At 38.9% G+C, this 17,948-nt stretch overlaps 1 protein-coding gene, 1 long non-coding RNA gene and 1 pseudogene across 5 annotated transcripts in view; 2 read left to right on the forward strand and 1 right to left on the reverse strand.

Annotated features, from left to right (window-relative positions):
* Nucleotides 1-8,010, reverse strand: part of LOC117977841 (uncharacterized) — a 218,951-nt gene extending 210,941 nt beyond the window's left edge. Inside the window, exon 1 of one of the 3 annotated variants that reach the window (XR_008625924.2) lies at nt 7,871-8,010. This is a non-coding gene — a long non-coding RNA (uncharacterized LOC117977841). The remainder of the gene's footprint in view (nt 1-7,870) is intronic. The other 2 variants (XR_008625923.2, XR_010112778.1) reach the window with 2 other exon arrangements.
* A 225-nt stretch (nt 8,011-8,235) lies between these two features.
* Nucleotides 8,236-17,948, forward strand: part of FAM185A (family with sequence similarity 185 member A) — a 60,356-nt gene continuing 50,643 nt past the window's right edge. Inside the window, exons 1-3 of one of the 2 annotated variants that reach the window (XM_055114784.2) lie at nt 8,236-8,936; nt 10,966-11,075; nt 17,121-17,213. In XM_055114784.2, the coding sequence (XP_054970759.1) occupies nt 8,486-8,936; nt 10,966-11,075; nt 17,121-17,213 (654 nt within the window). In that variant the 5' untranslated portion in view covers nt 8,236-8,485. The remainder of the gene's footprint in view (nt 8,937-10,965; nt 11,076-17,120; nt 17,214-17,948) is intronic. The other variant, XM_055114785.2, reaches the window with a different exon arrangement.
* LOC117981062 (large ribosomal subunit protein eL8-like) lies at nt 11,087-17,108 on the forward strand (annotated as a pseudogene).

A 17,948-nucleotide genomic window follows, 5' to 3' on the forward strand; every position in this document is an offset into this window, starting at 1 on the left:
ACAATGAGAACACATAGACACAGGGAGGGGAACATCACACACTGGGGCCTGTCAGTGGGTAGGAAGGAAAGAGGAGGGATAGCATTAGGAGAAATACTTAATGTAGATGACGGGTTGATGGGTGCAGCAAACCACGACAGCACATGTATACCTATTTCACAAAACTGCAAGTTCTGCATATGTATCCCAGAAATTAAAGTGTATGTATGTGTGTATATATATACACACAAATGTAAATGTAAATAAATTGAAAATGGTAAAAATAGAAATATGTTTCCTACACAAATAGTGACATAATAAAGCAAGATAGAATGTATGTTTGAGTTAAAAAAAAATTGCTTAGAAGACAACTTGAATTCCATTCCAAGGAACTAGTTTTCAAAAGTTTACAACCAGATTTCAGTTTGGCAAAAGGCAACAATGCTGTTTTGAAAATAATTTCTGAAAAGAGCTTCCCCAGCAGTTCCAAATGGCAGTCCTGATACAAGGAAGTAGGGGCAATTTTGTTACCACCAGGAACATTGAATTTATTTTCAATTAATATAAATTGAAAATATTATTTCAATTTATATTTCAACAAGCATCACTACTCTTGTACTTTGGGGCCCTTATGAAGTAAAATAGGGTTAGTTGAATGCAAGCACTGAGATACATCAACAGTTGATCTGATAACTGAGATGGCTACGAAATGACTAGTGGGCAGGTGTCTGATTTAACAGTGACTTCAAAGCAGATATTATAAATATGTTTGAAGAATGAAAGGAAACCATATTTAAAGAATTAAAGAAGAGTATGATGTAATTCATCAGAGAATATCAATAAGTAGAAATTTTTAGGAAACCAAATTGAAATTCCTAAGTAGAAAATTATAATAATTGAAAAATTTGCTGGGGGGGGTTCAATGGTAGATTTGAACAAGGAGAAGATCAGTGAACTTGAAGACAGATCAGTAGAGATTACAGTAATATCTCCTTATCCATGGGGGATATGTTCCAAGATCCCCAGTGGATGACTGAAACCAGGATTAGTACCAAACTCTATATACACTATGAACTAATTTATTTTTCATTCTTCACAATTTCACAGGCAGAAGATTCATTCTAACCTTAGATCTTAGCAATCTCAGCATATAGTTTTTTTCTTTCCTTATTAAATTGAGAATGTTTCACTTTTTCACTCACAGGAAATACTTTATGGCTTCTCTTTGGTATGTCCTAATTGCTGGCATTACTACTCTTGTGCTTTGGAGCCATTATTAAGTAAAATAAGGGTTACTTGAATATGAGCACTGAGATATCACAACAGCAAATCTGATAACCAAAACAGCTAAGCTACTGAGTGACAATTGGGTGGGTAGGGTAGACAGTGTGGATATGCTGCACACTGGAGTGAGACAGTGCAAGATTTCATCATGTTTCTCAGAACTGTGTGCAATTTAAAATTTACAAGTTATTTCCAGAATTTTCCATTTAATATTTTCAGACTGCAGTTCATCATGGGAAACTGAAACCTCAGAAAGCAAAGCCAAAGATAAGAGGGGCCGACTGTACTCCATGTTTGTGCAGGAGTAGGGCTGACCCTGTTACTTACGTAGTTTCAAACATAGAATTAGGATCACCTTCTCTAGTTCTCTCCTACATGGGATTTCTGCTACACTTTACAGTTTTTGTGGGCCCCCTTTGTTATGGCCAAAAGGATCAGGCTGTCTTAAAGATTTTGCCTTATGCTGCCATTCACTTCTAAGTAGTTGGGGCTGCCCTCGAGGTAAAATATCAAGAAAAAAAGAGAAAGAGTATCGGGATTCCCCCACACACTCTCTTTCCAGTTCCTCTATTCAGAGAGACAGTGTTCTCTTTTATTCTTAGGAAACCTCACAGCCTGGCAGCGGCAGTGCAAATCTATGTTTGGAGCTGGCTTTGTGGCAGGGCCAGCAGACCAAAACGGAAAGAAAAAAATCGGGATTTCCCTACAATTTCTGTGTGGCAGGAGCCCCTTTTCTTCTACACAGTTCTCAATTCAGCCTGCTTTTAAGTGAAAGCCAGAAGATAAAGGAGGAAAAAAGAAACAAGGAAACTGAAACTTATTGGTATGTCTTATTTCTTAAACTGGGTGTTAGGCATAAAGATGTTCTTTTTACTATTATTCTTTAGACTTTATTCATACTTTATTCTTTTGTATGAATGAATTACTTTGCACAGAAGGAAATGAAGCAAAAATAAAAGAAAATAAAAATCGAAAACCTGGCCCATGACCATGGAAATTGGTCGAGTTCTGACTGAAGCAAATCCAAAATTGTTCTACAGGGAACAAGAAAAATTTTATTGTAATCTAGAATGTAAAGGATTTTCAGAAAAGAGAACTCCCGCTGAAGATGAGCTATAAATAAAAATTTATAAGCCATGACAAGAAATAAACCACCATGAGACAGAGTTTATGTAGCAAAAGAGAAACAGCAACCTCATGACAGAACAGACTAGAATAATTTTGCATCAGTATGTTTAAAATAATTAAAAAGGCAAGAGAAGGTAAAGAAACCACAGTAAAATAAACGGGGCAGTTTAAAATAAGAGAAAACAGATTTTTTAAAGAACCAAATAAATATTCTAGCAATGATAATATAGTCATTGGGATGAAAAATTCAATGCAGATATTAAACAATGGATTAGCAAAGATTGGGAAGGAATTAATGAATTAGAACATACATTTGAGGAAATCATCCAGAATGAAATACAAAAAGATGAAGAGGCATAAATCATATAAACATAGTTAAGAGATATGGATGACAGAATGAGAAATTAAAATACATGTCTAAATGAGAGCTCCAAAAGTAAAGAATAGAAAGAGCAAGGAAATGCTGAAGGTTTATAAATTGGAGACTTTAGACAAAGAAAGCATATTGACTTCTGAGCAGGACAAATAAAACTAAACCATATTAACAATTTTCTAACAATCTTCCATAAAATAAAAGAGGCAACATTTGCCCTTCTAATTTTACCCTAATATCAAAACCAGAAAAAGACATGAAAGAATACTTTGGACCAATATCCTTCATGAAAATAAAATGTAAAAATCCTCACAAATTTAGCAAGTTGAATGTAGCAATTTATAGAAAAGATAATGATGGCAGTGGCTGGTGCCATCACGCTGGCTGCAGCAGGGAGGAAAGGCTGGGACTGCAGACCCAGGCCTCCCACTCCATGGGGCAGTCAGGAGCCCCACCCTTCTGGACGGTGCTACAGCCGCCCAAACTGCAGCTGTAGATCCGAGCCTCCCTGCGCTCTTGAAGTGGGGCTGGGAACAGGCAGGATCTGCCCTCTTGGGTGCAGCTGCAGCCGCCTGACCAGCAGCTGCAGACCTGGGCCTCCCACAACATGGAGCAGGCAGGAGCTGGGGAATCCCGCCCCTGCTGAGTTGGCCTGCGGGAGCTCCCTGGGTGCAGCTGCCGCTGCCCTCTCACCCACGGGACCCAGGCATCTCTGCAGCCTGTACCCTCTGGTGCCCCGGAAGGCCCCCCTATCCCTGCAGGCTTGGGGTGTCTGCTTCCGCTGCCTGACCTCTCTCCTCTCCTGACCTCTCTCCTCTCCTGGAGCTGGCTCAGATCTTGGAGTGGGGTTGGGGTTGAGCCCTGGGGCCATGAATGGCAGCGGGAGGCAGACAGATTCTTGGGTGGAAGGGGGCAGGTCCCCAGTAAGGCTCTACCTTCAGTCCAGGGAGGGCCTGAAGGCTGGGGGCCAACTGCAAGTACTGCATACCAGTTTGGGGACTCATGGGGCCTCTTCCAGCAGCCCATGGCTGCCCATGGACCAATCAGCATGCACTTCCTCCCCTCTGAGGTCCATAAAAGCCCTGGGCTCAGCCAGAGCAGGGCAGAGGATGGCCAAAGGACGAAGAGGGTAGACAGACTACACAAGGACCAGCTGCAGAAAGGAGCTACCGTCTCTGCCGAGAGCTTCAGAGACAACCTGCCAGCAGACAGGAGGCACCCTCTCCAGGGCCTCCTCTCCACTGAGAGCTGCAGACATCAGGACAACCAGTAGTAGAGAGGAGCTACCCTCTCCAGGGCCACCTCTCTAATGAGAACTGAATGCTGGACAGATGATCTTCCTACAGAGAGGAGCTACCCACTGTGGGTCTCCTCTGAGCTCTTGTAACACTTAATAAAGCTCATCTTCGTCTCGTTCACCCTTCACTTGTCTGCGTACCTCACTCTTCCTGGCTGCAGGACAAGAATTCGGGCAAAGGTGCTGTGGCCACAGAGGTTTCTGGCCAGGAAATTGGCAACACAAAACTCCCTGACAATAACATGATGAAATGTAGCTTATTGAGGGAATGAAACACTTGAAAAACAATCACTGTAATACACCATATCAATAAATTAGAAGAAAAACAATATGATCATCTTCATAGATACAGAAAAAGCATTTGACAAAATGCAACATTCACTTATGATAAAAAGTCTAAGCAAATTAGAAAGTAAACTTCCTTAACTTGCTAAACGGCATCTTTAAAAATCTACCGCTAACTTCCTAATTGTTGTTGAAATTTCCCTCATAAATAGGAAATAAATCAAGGATTTTTGCTTTTGCCACTCCAACTCAATATTGTAGTGGCGGTCTTAGCCAGTGCAATAACACTAGGAAAGAAAAGCCATACAGATTAGAAAGGAAGAAATAAAACTGTCTATTTGCAGTTTCACATAGAGATTTCAAATAGAATTAGTACCTATATATTCATTAAATACTTCTCAATGTTGATAGTTATTAGTTAAGATTGTTGAGTTTATTAATATTTCATAAGAATAATAGAAGTCATAAGATATATCTCTTTTTAAATAGTTTATAATTCAGAAAGTTAAGTTCTTATGGCTTTTCTCTTAAGCTAAATTGCTGAATTCTTTGTTTTGGTTACCTTTTCTTCCGAAAACTCTCTTATGACCTCTGCTGTCCATTTATTGAACATAAATCATTAAATAAAATATTCGTTGACATTTATATCTAGATGGTAAGAAATCTTCTGCCCATCTGATTATTTGAGTCAGTTTTAGGAAACAATATATGCTAAGAAATGCTTTAAAATTGTTTTCTTATAAATGTAATATATTTTCACTATTGATAACACACAAAAAATTGCAGTAACCACTCATCATATCACTGCTTAAAGATAACAACTGTTATCAAGTGGTATATATCCCTCTGGAATTGTTTCTGTAAAGTATAATTTTATGTTAAATTTATTATTATTATTACACAATTGAGATCATACTATACGTGCAATTTTGTATATATTCTTTTCACTTTATATATGGACTATTTCCCATATCAAGATATAATGTTTAAATTGTTGCATAATATATCAGCTATATACTAATTTATGTAATACTGTCTTATTTGGCAGCATTTAACATTTTTTTTTGAGACAGAGTTTCACTCTTGCCATCCAGGCTGGAGTGCAGTGGTGTGATCTCAGCTCACTGCAACCTCTACCTCCTGTGTTTAAGTGATTCTCCTGTCTCAGCCTCCTGAGTAGCTGGGATTACAGGCGTCCATCACCACGCCAAGCTAATTTTTTTAATTTTTAGCAGAGATGGAGTTTCACCATGTTGGCCAGGCTGGTCCTGAACTCCTGACCTCAGGTGATCCACCCGTCTCAGCCTCCCAAAGTGCTGAAATTACAGGCATGAGCCACTGCACCTGGCCAGGGAGCATTTAAATTGATGCAATTATTTTCTCTTACAAGTAACCCTATAAAACATAATTCCTTGAGCATCCCTAATTTTATGCTTACATCCCCAAAAGCACAATTTCTGAGTCATAGAAAAAGCTTTTCATTCTTACTGCTGAATTGAACTCTAAAAATTTTGTGCTAACTTAACACTCCTACCAGAAGTATATGTTCATGACCACTGAAATAGCTTTTTAAAACTAAGATGTGAAAATATCTTAGAAACAAACTCTAAATAAGGAGAAAAAAGTTGTATATAATTTTCTACTTATGAGGTGAGTAATTTCATTTTTTCTTCAAAGGTGTCAGGAAAATGGACGTTTTGGTAGAGTGATAAAAGGGCCAGACCTTCTAATTGCTTAATTTTAATGTTTCTGAATCTGTTTCCTCATCTATAGTGTGAGGAGAATAATTTCCCTCCTAATTAGTGAGGATACAGTGAGATGACGCATGTGAACATGGTTTGACAATTATAATGTCATATGGATGGAAGATACAACTTTTATTAATCACTGTTGATATGTGGACAGATTTGATACTCATTATACTGTTTTTAAGTGTCTATAACTTTAAATATTTTATACCAATCTTAATATTAATAATTTTCTCCATTTTCAACATTGTATGATCAGCAAAGTAAATCTTCAGTCAATTCTATTTGGTTTTTATTTGAAAAAGTAAAATAATGATTATGCAACATAGAAAATTATAGTTCAGTTGCCAATTCCATTAACTTAGTTTGTCTCAGAAAAGGAAAAATTACCATAGACACAGAATTAACTATTAGAATTAATATTTAATCTAAAAATGTCTAGTGTTTCTACAGAAAATTTGAGTACCTTCTCAACTTCCTTAAACCAGTGCCTTTTTCAAATTTCTTTTCAAAGTTACACCTCTCAATTTTCATAAAAAATAGTTTGAAGATTATTCTGAATAATTATAACCAATGAAACACAAAGACAAGAAAAGAACTATTGCAGTGGGCCCTTGCTGAACCTGAGCTAGCACCTATAATGAGTGAGTCTTCACCAAAAGAATAAGGAGGGAGGAAGGACTAGAAGGACAGAAAAGAGGCAATGATAACTTAAGAGAACACTGAATTTTTAAAAATTTTAAAAAGGTAGTGGCTAGCAGAGAACCTGAGACTTGTACCCATGAGAACTTCAGCCCAGTCTATCTATCACGATAGCCCCAAGAATTCTGGTCATTGTACTTGGGTAAGGGCTTCAATTTTTTAAGGCACTTGCATTTTATGAAATGTTAGTGTTTGCAGGTTCCTTGGCTAAATAATTTAGGGAATACATTTCAGGAGGAAGTAGGGGCACAGAGGGGGAGAGAGAAACCAGGCAGGAAAGAAGAAAAAAAGAAAAAAGAAAATAAATCTTTCTGTTCCCATTATTTTACTGCCCATAGAATTATAAAAGGTAAACACACACACACACACACACACACACACACACACACACACACACCCCTTATAGGGTCATTTAGAACCATCTTTCTTCATTTTAAAACTAAAGAAACAGGTCTAGGTGACACAGATGAAGCAGTGGCAGAGCCAGGAAAATAATCTGACCCTTGTCCCTGCTCTTTCCACCGCACCATGGTGACTCTCTTTTTTGTGTCTTTTTTTTTTTTTTTCACTCTAAAACTGAGGATCATTTGTAGTCAAAGAGATCAATGCTATTCTCAAAACAAGTTCTGATCTCTCATAAATTTCTTGGTAACTCACAATCAATGTTAAGTACGTTGAAATAAATATACAGTTCTTTACACGGTAATTTTGTAGACTGTGCACCACGGTCCCATCCATTTTCTTACTTGATCCTTACAAAAACCCTTTGAGGCAAGGCAAGGAAGGTATTATTATCTACATTTTTAAAGTGAGCAAATTAAAACCCAAAGTAAGGTCACTTAGGGTCAGGACGGAGCAAGTACTCTATTCCTATATTTGGAATATAGGAGGGAATACACTTCCAAGGAGGCAATTCCCTCAAAAAGCACCAATCTTGCTCTTTACTCTCTTACCAAGGCATTCTCCATGCCCTGGAGATGCCCTCACTAAGTTAGTGAAGCTCGGATCTTGACATCCACAGAGGTTACTCCTAGTTTGCACCTAGTTGTCATCTTAAAAAGCGCAGTTTCTTACCCCTTCCCTTGGTCCTGATCCTTATTTAGGCTCCTATTTTTCTCTTTGGGATTTGGCGTCCTGGGTCTCACTCCAAAGCTCCACCCTCTCCAAACAAGAAGTCGCGTGCTTGGTATCCAAGGTGACCACGTAGCTTTACCCGCGTTGCCCCTTCCGTGCTTCCCATTGGCCAGTGGACTCCCATGTACCGCCCCTCCAATAGCCAATGGTCTTGAGACAAAGGGCGCCCGCCTTTCCAGCGATTCTAACACCTGCCCTCTTACCCGTGCTCCCCTGCGCATTGCCTCCTGGGATATGTGGTTTCTAAGAGGCAGAGCTCTGCGACTTTCCACCCCTTTAGAACTACCTATCCCCTCGGCCTTAGCGAAAGGGGGTGGACTTAGGCAAGGGGTCCAGGTCAGAGTTTAGAGCTTTCAAATCCCAACTTGCCCCTGGGGATTGCGCGGCTGATGTTTAGAACGCCTAGTCAAACCAACCGGCTCGCTCTTGTTTCAGCAAACCCTGACTTACGTCTCCTATTTGACTTGAGGCGGCACAGTGGCCAAGTCGATTGGCCGTGGCAAGTGACCCTCCCGGTGGCTGAAGTGTTCTGAGGACTGGCGAGAGAGGCGCGCCATGCTTGCACCCTGCTCAGGTTGGGAGCTTGGCTGCTTCCGTCTCTGTCTCCGTCAGGTCCGACTGTGGGCTGGCGCTGGGCGCTGGGCTTGCTGGGCTTGCCAAGCCAGGCCGTACAGCTCAGGTGGGGGCGAGCGCTGGCCCGGATCGGAGACTGAGGTCCCTCCGCCTGGCCCGGCGCGCCGAACTCTGAAGGAGTGGACACTGCAGGTGAGCCCGTTTGGTCGGCTGCGGGCGCGGCTCCCGTGCCACCTGGCCGTGAGGCCCCTGGACCCCCTCACCTACCCGGATGGCGACCGCGTGCTGGTCGCGGTGTGCGGCGTGGAGGGCGGCGTGCGGGGCCTGGACGGCCTGCAGGTGAAGTACGACGAGGATCTGGAGGAGATGGCCATTGTGTCTGATACTATCCACCCCCAGGCGTCCGTGGAGGTGAACGCGCCCCTGAAGTTTGGCAAGTGAAGTGAAGTGAAAACGGGTTTGGGTCCCAGGGAACGCACAGTGAACTTAATAAATGTGGTCGACGTGCACTTTTAATTGGTCCTGGCTTTCTAAACCTAATTTACAGTTGGCCCCTTCGGAAATGCACCTTTTCCTCTGTTCTATTCTTGAGTATCCGAGTAGTATTTAAAAATTAGGTTCCCAATTATAGAAATTTTATACATCGAATGGAAACATGATTTGGTATAATCCAGGTCAAATTCTATTTCTGGAGCCGCTTGTGTTCTCCTTTATCCCGTTGTCATTAGCAAACTGGCTTATTTTTCAAGGTTGAAGTTTCTTGACAATTCATTCAATGGTATGGCAGTCCATCTACATTTCATCTTGCTCACAGCCTGGGGGTCTGTCCCAAAACAGCCCTGTCAATAGGATGTTCCGGGTATCACCTGGTTTGAGTATTTGGTTTTAGACGGGCGCCCAGCTTCTTACTGTTATATTTCCATTCTTTTTGGCCTAAGTTTTCCATGAGTAGCAAGCTTTGAAGAAAAACACATGGTAAGCCTGCCTAGGAAGCTTCAATAATAATGCCTGCAAGATACCTTTCTTAGGTTTTCCTAAATGGCAAGCCACTGTGTACACACACTTTTCTAGGAAGGGCTCCCCAGACTGTCATTCTTCCTGGGACTGCTGGAAGATATTGATGATGATGATGATAGTAATAATAATAGCATTTAGCATTTTTAAGATCATCTTTTATAATGCTTACAGTTGCCCAAATAGTAGATGCCGTAGTCCTCCCTTATCCACCGTTTGGCTGTCTCAGTTTGTTACCTGCCTCAACTGTTGTAGGAAAATATTAAGATATTTTGACAGATCACAGTAATATAACTTTTATTACAGTATATTGTTATAATTGCTGTATTTATTATTGTTCATCTCTTACTATGCCTAGTTTATAAATTAAACTTGATCATTGATACGTATACAGGAAAAAACAGAATATATAGGATTTGGTACTATTTGTGGTTTCAGGAATCAAGTGGGGGGGCGGGTCTTGCCTACTTTAAGAGAAATCATCAATATTTATGTTAATTCCAAATTAAATACCAGCGTTTTTAATTTTTAAAATTTGTATACAGAGATGCCTGCAGTTACATCTTAAATAGTCAGCCAAGGATGGCATTTGTAATTCCTTATTTTCCAAACTTGCTTCATATACCACTGCCATTTGTCCACAATCTTGTGGGGTTTTTTGTTTGTTTGTTTTGGTTTTTTTTGAGACTGCATCTCACTCACTCTGCCACGCAGGCTGGAGTACAGGTGCACAATCATGGCCCACTGCAGTCTTGACTTCACGGTTTTAAGCAATCTTCTCGCCTCCGCCTCCTGAGTAGCTGGGATTACAGGTGCATGCTACCATGCCCGGCTAATGTTTTTATTTTTTTGTAGAAATGGAGTTTTGCCACGTTGTCCAGGCTGGTCTTGAACTCCTGGGCTTCAAGCAATCCTCCTTCCTCGGCCTCCCAAAGTGCTGGTATTACAGGCATGAGCCACTGCTCATGGCCTAATCTTGTAGTTTTAATAGTATATATTAGCTTTTTCAAAGTTGTTCCCATTTTTTAAAAATTACTTCAAATACCTTGTGATATAGTTGCATGGTAATATTTTCATTTTTTAAGTATGAAAGGTTAGACATAGGATTTGAAAACCTAAGTCATGATCATATATACTGGGGAAGAGGCTTCTACAGTCTTTCACAGGAGTACTTAACAGAATCGTAGTCTCCTTTACTTCCCATCTATGTTAGTTCTCTTTAGGTGATTTAGGCCAGTAGAAATAACTGCTCTGTTTCTAAAAACGGGCAGAAAGGCTATTGTATTTGGTCCCGTTGCCGTGGTAGAAGACCCCTTACCTTTACAGTATGCACTTTCCAGGATTCAGCAATATTATGGACATAACTGAGGAGTTGGGTTTCTAGGTTAAAATGCTTTGGAGCTTATAAACTGCAGTACTAACTTGCTTTTTTCTTTTTTTACTTCTAGGTTTAGATATCAAGTCATCAGGGTCTGGCTGTGTAAAAGTTCAAAGTATTGAGTGTGATAATTGCAAAATTGAAACAGAGCATGGGACTAGCATCTTGCAGTCTGTTAAGGTATAGCATTTTTCTAATTTTATTTCACTATTATTTTTTTAAAAGCCTTAAGCTATGAATCGTACTATCAAACTCAAGAGATTCTTCTGTTTTTCAGAACATTGTCATTTATTCATCTCTCAGAAAGTCCTTGGCAAACATTTTGCCTTGAAATCAGTTCTAGTAAAGTACAGAGGTTATAGCAGTTTTGAGGTTTTGCCTCAAATTTCTTTTGGATTTAATTTCAAAGTGTACAGTGAAACTAATAGTATTTTCCTAGTATTCTGAAATCTTACTAAAGAAATTTTAGTTTCCACAAATGATTTTCTTCCATTTTATTAAAGAGTAAGGAAGAATCTTTATGCACTATAAATGTGCTTAAATATTAGATGACTTTAATCACATTTTTAATGTACCAGGTAGCTCATTACTTAAGGATTAAGTAGTTATTTGTGCAAAGTAACATATGATTCATCTTGTTTTGTAATTAAATTTTTTTTTTTTTTTGAGACGGAGTCTTACTCTGTCACCAGGCTGGAGTGCAGTGGTGCAATCTCAGCTCACTGCAACCTCTGACTCCCTGGTACAAGCAATTCTCCTGCCTCAGCCTCCCAAGTAGCTGGGATTACAGGCATGCACCACCACACTCAGTTAATTTTTGTATATTTTGTAGAGACAGGGTTTCACCATGTTGGCCAGGCTGGTCTCGATCTCCTGACCTCGTGATCCGCCTGCCTTGGCCTCCCAAAGTGCTAGGATTACAGGCATGAGCCACTGCGCCCGGCTGTAATTAATTTTTTTTTTTTTTTTTAGTGTTTTCTTTGTAGAGACAGGGTCTCACTGTATTGCCCAGGATGGTCTTGCACTCATGGGCTCAAGTGATCCTCCTGCCTTGGGCTCATGAAGTGCTGGGATTACAGGTGTGAGTCACCATGACTGACCTATATTTAATTTTTTAAAGATTAGACTGGTGTTAGCTGTAAATAGTTTGAAATACCTCTCTGATAGGTGCTAGCTTATCGTTACTCTTAGTGCTTCTTGCATTTGCATAGTCAAAACTTGATACTTTTGTGAACTTTGAAAGCATGCAATTTTGTTGAAGTCAGTCATCTTTGCTTCATAATTGCAAAATATTTTCATTTTTATATTTCTAAACACTAGTTAGAATAATTTGATGCATTTTTAATTTTTACATATTTTTTCTTTCATCCACCTTTATTTGCGTATCTGCCATCAGCATGTGTCCACATATGAATCATTTCAAATAAATTTTTGGCACAAATATCATAAAATATTAACATTACCATCACAAGTCCTTTTAGCAAAATAAGTTGGTTCAGATTCTTGTTGTAAAAGATTGTGTAATAAGGTCTTCATGTTGAATGACTAGGTGAGGATATCGTAATTCTTTTTTGTCCTTAGAAATATTTTGTTCAGTCATTGATACTTAAGTTTCAGAAAACTAATCTAGACTTGTCCTCTGAAGACTCAAGAGTTTGAGATTTCCAATTTCACAATCAAAATTAGAATCTAGTATACTGCTGTCTCTGCATTTATGTTTTGATTAATCTGATAGTTCTGAAAGATCTTTCTCTGTTGATTTTCTTCTTTTATGCCATTGTAGGCATAAAATTAAAAATGGTTTCTTAGCCTTGGCAATACAAACCTTTTCAGTCAGGTGATTTGTTGTGGGGGCCTGTCTTGTGCAGTATAGGATATTTAGCACCATCTTTGGCCTCTACCTTTTAGATGCCAGTAGCATGCTCCTCAGTTGTGACAAGGGAAAATGTCTCCAGACATTGCCAAATATCTTCTAGAGACAAAATCATCTCCAGTTGAGAACGATTGCTTTATGCAAGTCCATCATTCTTCTGTTTTCTTATTTAGTTTTTTTAAAAAACATAGTTGGGAATAATTTATGAATAATGATGAAATAACTCCTAGGATGATGAATTAGCAAAAAAAAATTAAAAATAAGAACACTATTATCCCATAATGTATTTCAGGTTTATAAAAGTCCAATGGACCAATTAATGGTAATTACAGGATAGAATGAGTTTTGTTCTATTTTTTTAAAAGTAAGTACATTTTCTATTTATTCCTTGAAAGACCTCTCAAGAAATAACAGAAATCATGAAATATCAGTTCTTACAAATAAAATAGCTCAAAACAAGAAATTCATGAAAAATTATGCCTGTGGAGACTAATGGTATACCAAGGGTTAAGAGAATTATCCTTGAGATCATAGGATTTAACTAACTTCAATTCACAAATGAGAACACTTTGGTAAAATATCTGGTTTAAGTTTTAAGTATCGTACAATAATATCATTACCTTGAATTAGTGGTCACCTGTTGATATGTTTCTCTTTCATTAACTTAAGGACTTGAAATATAGTTGACCTACATAATAAAAAAAAAAATTTTTTTTTTGAGGCGGAGTCTCACTCTGTTGCCCAGGCTGGAGTGCAATGACACGATCTTGGCTCACTGCAACCTCCGCTTCCTGGGTTCAAGTGATTCTCTCACCTCAGCCTCCCGAGTAGCTGGGATTACAGGCACCCGCCATCATGCTCGGCTAATTTTGGCCAGGCATGTTGGCCAGGCTTGTCTTGAACTCCTTTCCTCACATGATCCGCCCCACCTTGGCCTCCCAAAGTTCTGGGATTACAGGCATGAGCCACCGTGCTCGGCCCTACATACTAAAATTTTTATAGCAATAATAATAACTACTGTTAATGTCCTTATTATGTACCAGGAATCTTAGCTAAACCTTCATTTAATCCTTGAATTTTCTCCATTTTATCAAGAAAGAAACTAGAAGGCACCAAGAGATTGAGGAACTCACTTGCGTTCACATAGCTAAAAAAAATTGAGCTGGGATTTGACCCTGGGTCTTTCTGATTTCCAAGTTCATGCTTTTTCCACCTTTATTTATTGTCCTGACAAAACATATGGTAAGACCACATCTGTACAGCATCCTTAGGGAATAAGATAAGTGAATTTTTTAGGCAACAGACCCTTAACTAATTGAATGTCACACATTTGCATTTTTTAAATGCAGTATAATTTATTTTCTAAATAATTTCTGATTTATTTAAACATTTAACTATTTGGTTTTATGTTTTTAAAAATTCTATAATCAACTTCACATTTTTTTGGGAATTAGATGAGCTTTAAATTATAACAGTAGCTTTTACTATTTTTGAACCTTAGACCTCTTAGAAAATCTAATTGTCTCCTTAAGAAGAAAAAAATGCATGTCTATGAAATTTTACTTATAATTTTGTAAGTTCATGTGAGCTTGGTTAAGAGTTCTTGACTTAAAACAACAAGTGTGCGCCTCCCGTCGCCCAAGATGCCGAAAGGAAAGGAGGCCAAGGGGAAGAAGTTGGCTCTGGCCCCTGCTTTTGTGAAGAAGCAGGAGGCCAAGAAAGTGGTGAATCCCCTGTTTGAGAAAAGGCCTAAGAATTTTGGCATTGGACAGGACATCCAGCCCAAAAGAGACCTCACCTGCTTTGTGAAATGGCCCCGCTATATCAGGTTGCAATGGCAGAGATCCATACTCTATAAGCAGCTGAAAGTGCCTCCTGCGATTAACCAGTTCACCCAGGCCCTGGAAGGCCAAACAGCTACTCAGCTGCTTAAGCTGGCCCACAAATACAGACCAGAGACAAAGCAAGAGAAGAAGCGGAGGCTGTTGGCCCAGGCAGAGTTGTGGGCAAAGGGGACCTCCCCATTAAGAGACCACCTGTCTTTCGAGCAGGAGTTAACACCGTCACCACCTTGGTGGATAACAACAAAGCTCAGCTGGTGGTGACTGCACACGACATGGATCCCATTGAGCTGACTGTTTTCCTGTCTGTCCTGTGTCATAAAATGGGGGCCACTTGCTGCACTATCAAGGGGAAGGCAAGACTGGGATGTCTAGTTCACAGGAAGACCTACACCACTGTCAACTTCACACAGGTTAACTCAGAAGACAAAGGAGCTTTGGCTAAGCTGGTGGAAGCTATCGGGACCAATTACAATGCCAGATACGATGAGACCCACTGTCACTGGGACGGCAATGTCCTGGGTCCCAAGTCTGTGGCTCACATTGCCAAGCTCGAAAAGGCAAAGGCTAAAGAACTTGCCACTAAACTGGGTTAAATGTACACTGTTGTGTTTTCTGTACATAAAAATAATTAAAATAATTAAAAATTTTTAAAAAGTGCTTTGTGGGTAGTCTTTTCAAAGGTTTATCACATATTTGATAAGGAGTATATTAAATATAATTTGACTTCAGACTCATGTCTCTGGGCATAACGTAGTTAACCATGCTATAGTACAGATTTTTTTTTTCTTTAAGAGACAGGGTCTTGATGTGTTGCCCACGCCGGAGTGCAGTAGCACGATCCTAGCTCACTGAATCCTCAAACATCTGGGCTCAAGTGATCCATATCTCTTTATGTAACAAAACTAAAGACATATATAATGATTAAGGGAAAACATCTGGGCTCAAGTGATCCATATCTCTTTATGTAATAAAACTAAAGACATATATAATGATTAAGGGAAAATAAACTACTCTAAAAAAAATCAAACTAGGCCAGGTGCAGTGGCTCATGCCTGTAATCCCAGCACTTTGGAAGGCAGAGGCGGGTGGATCACGAGGTCAAGAGATCGAGACTATCCTGGCCAACACGGTGAAACCCCATCTCTACTAAAAGTACAAAAAATTAGCCTGGCGTGATGGCATACGCTTGTAGTCCCAGCTACGTGGGAGGCTGAGGCAGGAGAATCGCTTGAACCCAGGAGGCGGAGCTTGCAGTGAGCCGAGATCTCACCACTGCACTTCAGCCTGGGCGACAGAGCGAGACTCTGTCTAAAAACAAAAACAAAAAACAATAGACCAAACATCTAATGGCTCATATATAATATGAGTTTATTTCTTACTTGTGTCCAGGTGTATGGGTGGGTCTTTTTCATTCAATGATTCTAGGTTCCTTCCGTCTTCCGGCTCTGCCATCTTTTAGAGCCTTGTTATATTCTGGACCCACTTGGTGGAATGAGAAGAGCACAGAGAAGGCACACTTGTTCTAAAAGCACCAACCTGGAAATGGCATATAGCATTTCCACTTACGTTATGTTGGTAACAACTTAACAACACCTAAGAGGTAAAGGAAGCTGGAAAATGTGGTCTTGCCATGGGTCAAGCTATACTGCTTTTACTTTGGAAAAAAATGGATTTTGATGAGCCAATAGTAGTGTTTGCCATAGTTCCCAAGTCCAAAATCAAGTCACTCACACACACACACATACACATACTTTTGTTTTCTGTCTTGCAGAATAGGCTAACTGGCTTGTGACTGCTGTTTTGTGCTCGGAGGCATTTTTACTTAGTTTCTGGGATGTGTTGTGCTAGAAGGTTTAAGTGGGCTGTTAACCTAATGTGTATTCTGTCCTTCAGACCGGTCCAGCGTTAAGAGTGTGGGCTTTGGAATCATACAGAACTTGATTCTAATTGTTACTTTAGGTTTTGGGTTTTTTTCTGTGTCACCTTGATAAAGTGATTTACCTTTCTGAATCTTGACATTCTTCCTCTGTAAAATGGGAAAAATGTAATACTTATGTCTCTGGTTTGTCGTGAGGATTAAATGATAGTTCATGTGAAGTAGCTAACATGGTATCTGGTGCAGAGAAAATGCCAAATAAGTGATAACTATTATTGTTATTAATGATGAATAGTAACTGATTATTATTGTCATCTTCATCACTGTGGATATTTAGTTAGCTGGTCACAGTGATTTTTGATTCCCAAGTCCTTCATCAGTGAAGCTACCAGAATACCCAAGTATCTCTTGTTTTTCCCTTAGAGTCCAAGTGGCTTATTTAATCCCTTTAACAGCAGTTGACATTTTTTTCCAGTTGATGTCATTATTCGAAGCAGTGAGTTTCTATTTCATTCCTTATTGTTCTTTTGTTGCTTTGTCAGTATTAATACAGAAATATTGAAAATGTTTCACTAGTATAAGTCACACTTACTCTCGTTTTCACTATATGTATTTTTAAATTTGTCTTTCAGGGTCAAAAATTGCATGTTCAAACAAAAGGAGGCAAAGTGATCTGTCTGGGAACAGTTTATGGAAATATAGATATTCATGCATCAGATAAAAGTGTAAGATTGAAACTTTCTTTTTTTTTAGTAATTGCAACTTTGCTTCCATTTGGCTCACCAAGTTGGTAGGTTCTACAAAGTTCGTAGCATAACATTCCCTTTTTAATGCATTTTAGTTCATAAGTAAATTCAAATTTGAAATTGAAGTGATGAAATAATATACAACTTAAGTTTTAGTTTGTGGTTTAATACTTTTGACAGTTACTTAGTTCCTAGTCTGGAATCAATAAAAACTTAAATGCTTACTATTTAACTCTAGTTCTGAAAAGATTTTTATTTTTATGATCATAGATTAAAATAGATGATTAAGTAATATCACCAGTAACTGGATTGGATTTTTCTTGTGTTAGGTTTATTTGAGTATTTTCTAAGACCTTTTTACTTCGCCCTTAGGCAAATTGAAGGATGTTTCAAAACTCAGCTTTCTTCAGTATTTTCCACAAGGTGGCACCATTAGATAGCTTTACTGCTCTCACAGCTTTTTTTTTTTTTTTTTTTTTTATAGTAGCTATTGGGATTTTCGTTGTTATAGGAAGATAGTTTGTATTTTTTAATCAACTCCTTTTGTAGCTTTTGGTTATTTAGCATAGTATTAAGAGTAAAGGTATAATTTTGGAATTATAAATTGTCATTTAAAAAATGTGATTGATAATGTATCTTTGAGAAAAAGTTTCCTTTTATTTTACACTTATACAATTTGCAAGAGCTTTTTTGTTTCTTATAAATTTGCTAAAT

Source organism: Pan paniscus, chromosome 6, assembly GCF_029289425.2.
Source record: "Pan paniscus chromosome 6, NHGRI_mPanPan1-v2.0_pri, whole genome shotgun sequence".
Classification (NCBI taxonomy): Eukaryota; Metazoa; Chordata; class Mammalia; order Primates; family Hominidae; genus Pan; species Pan paniscus.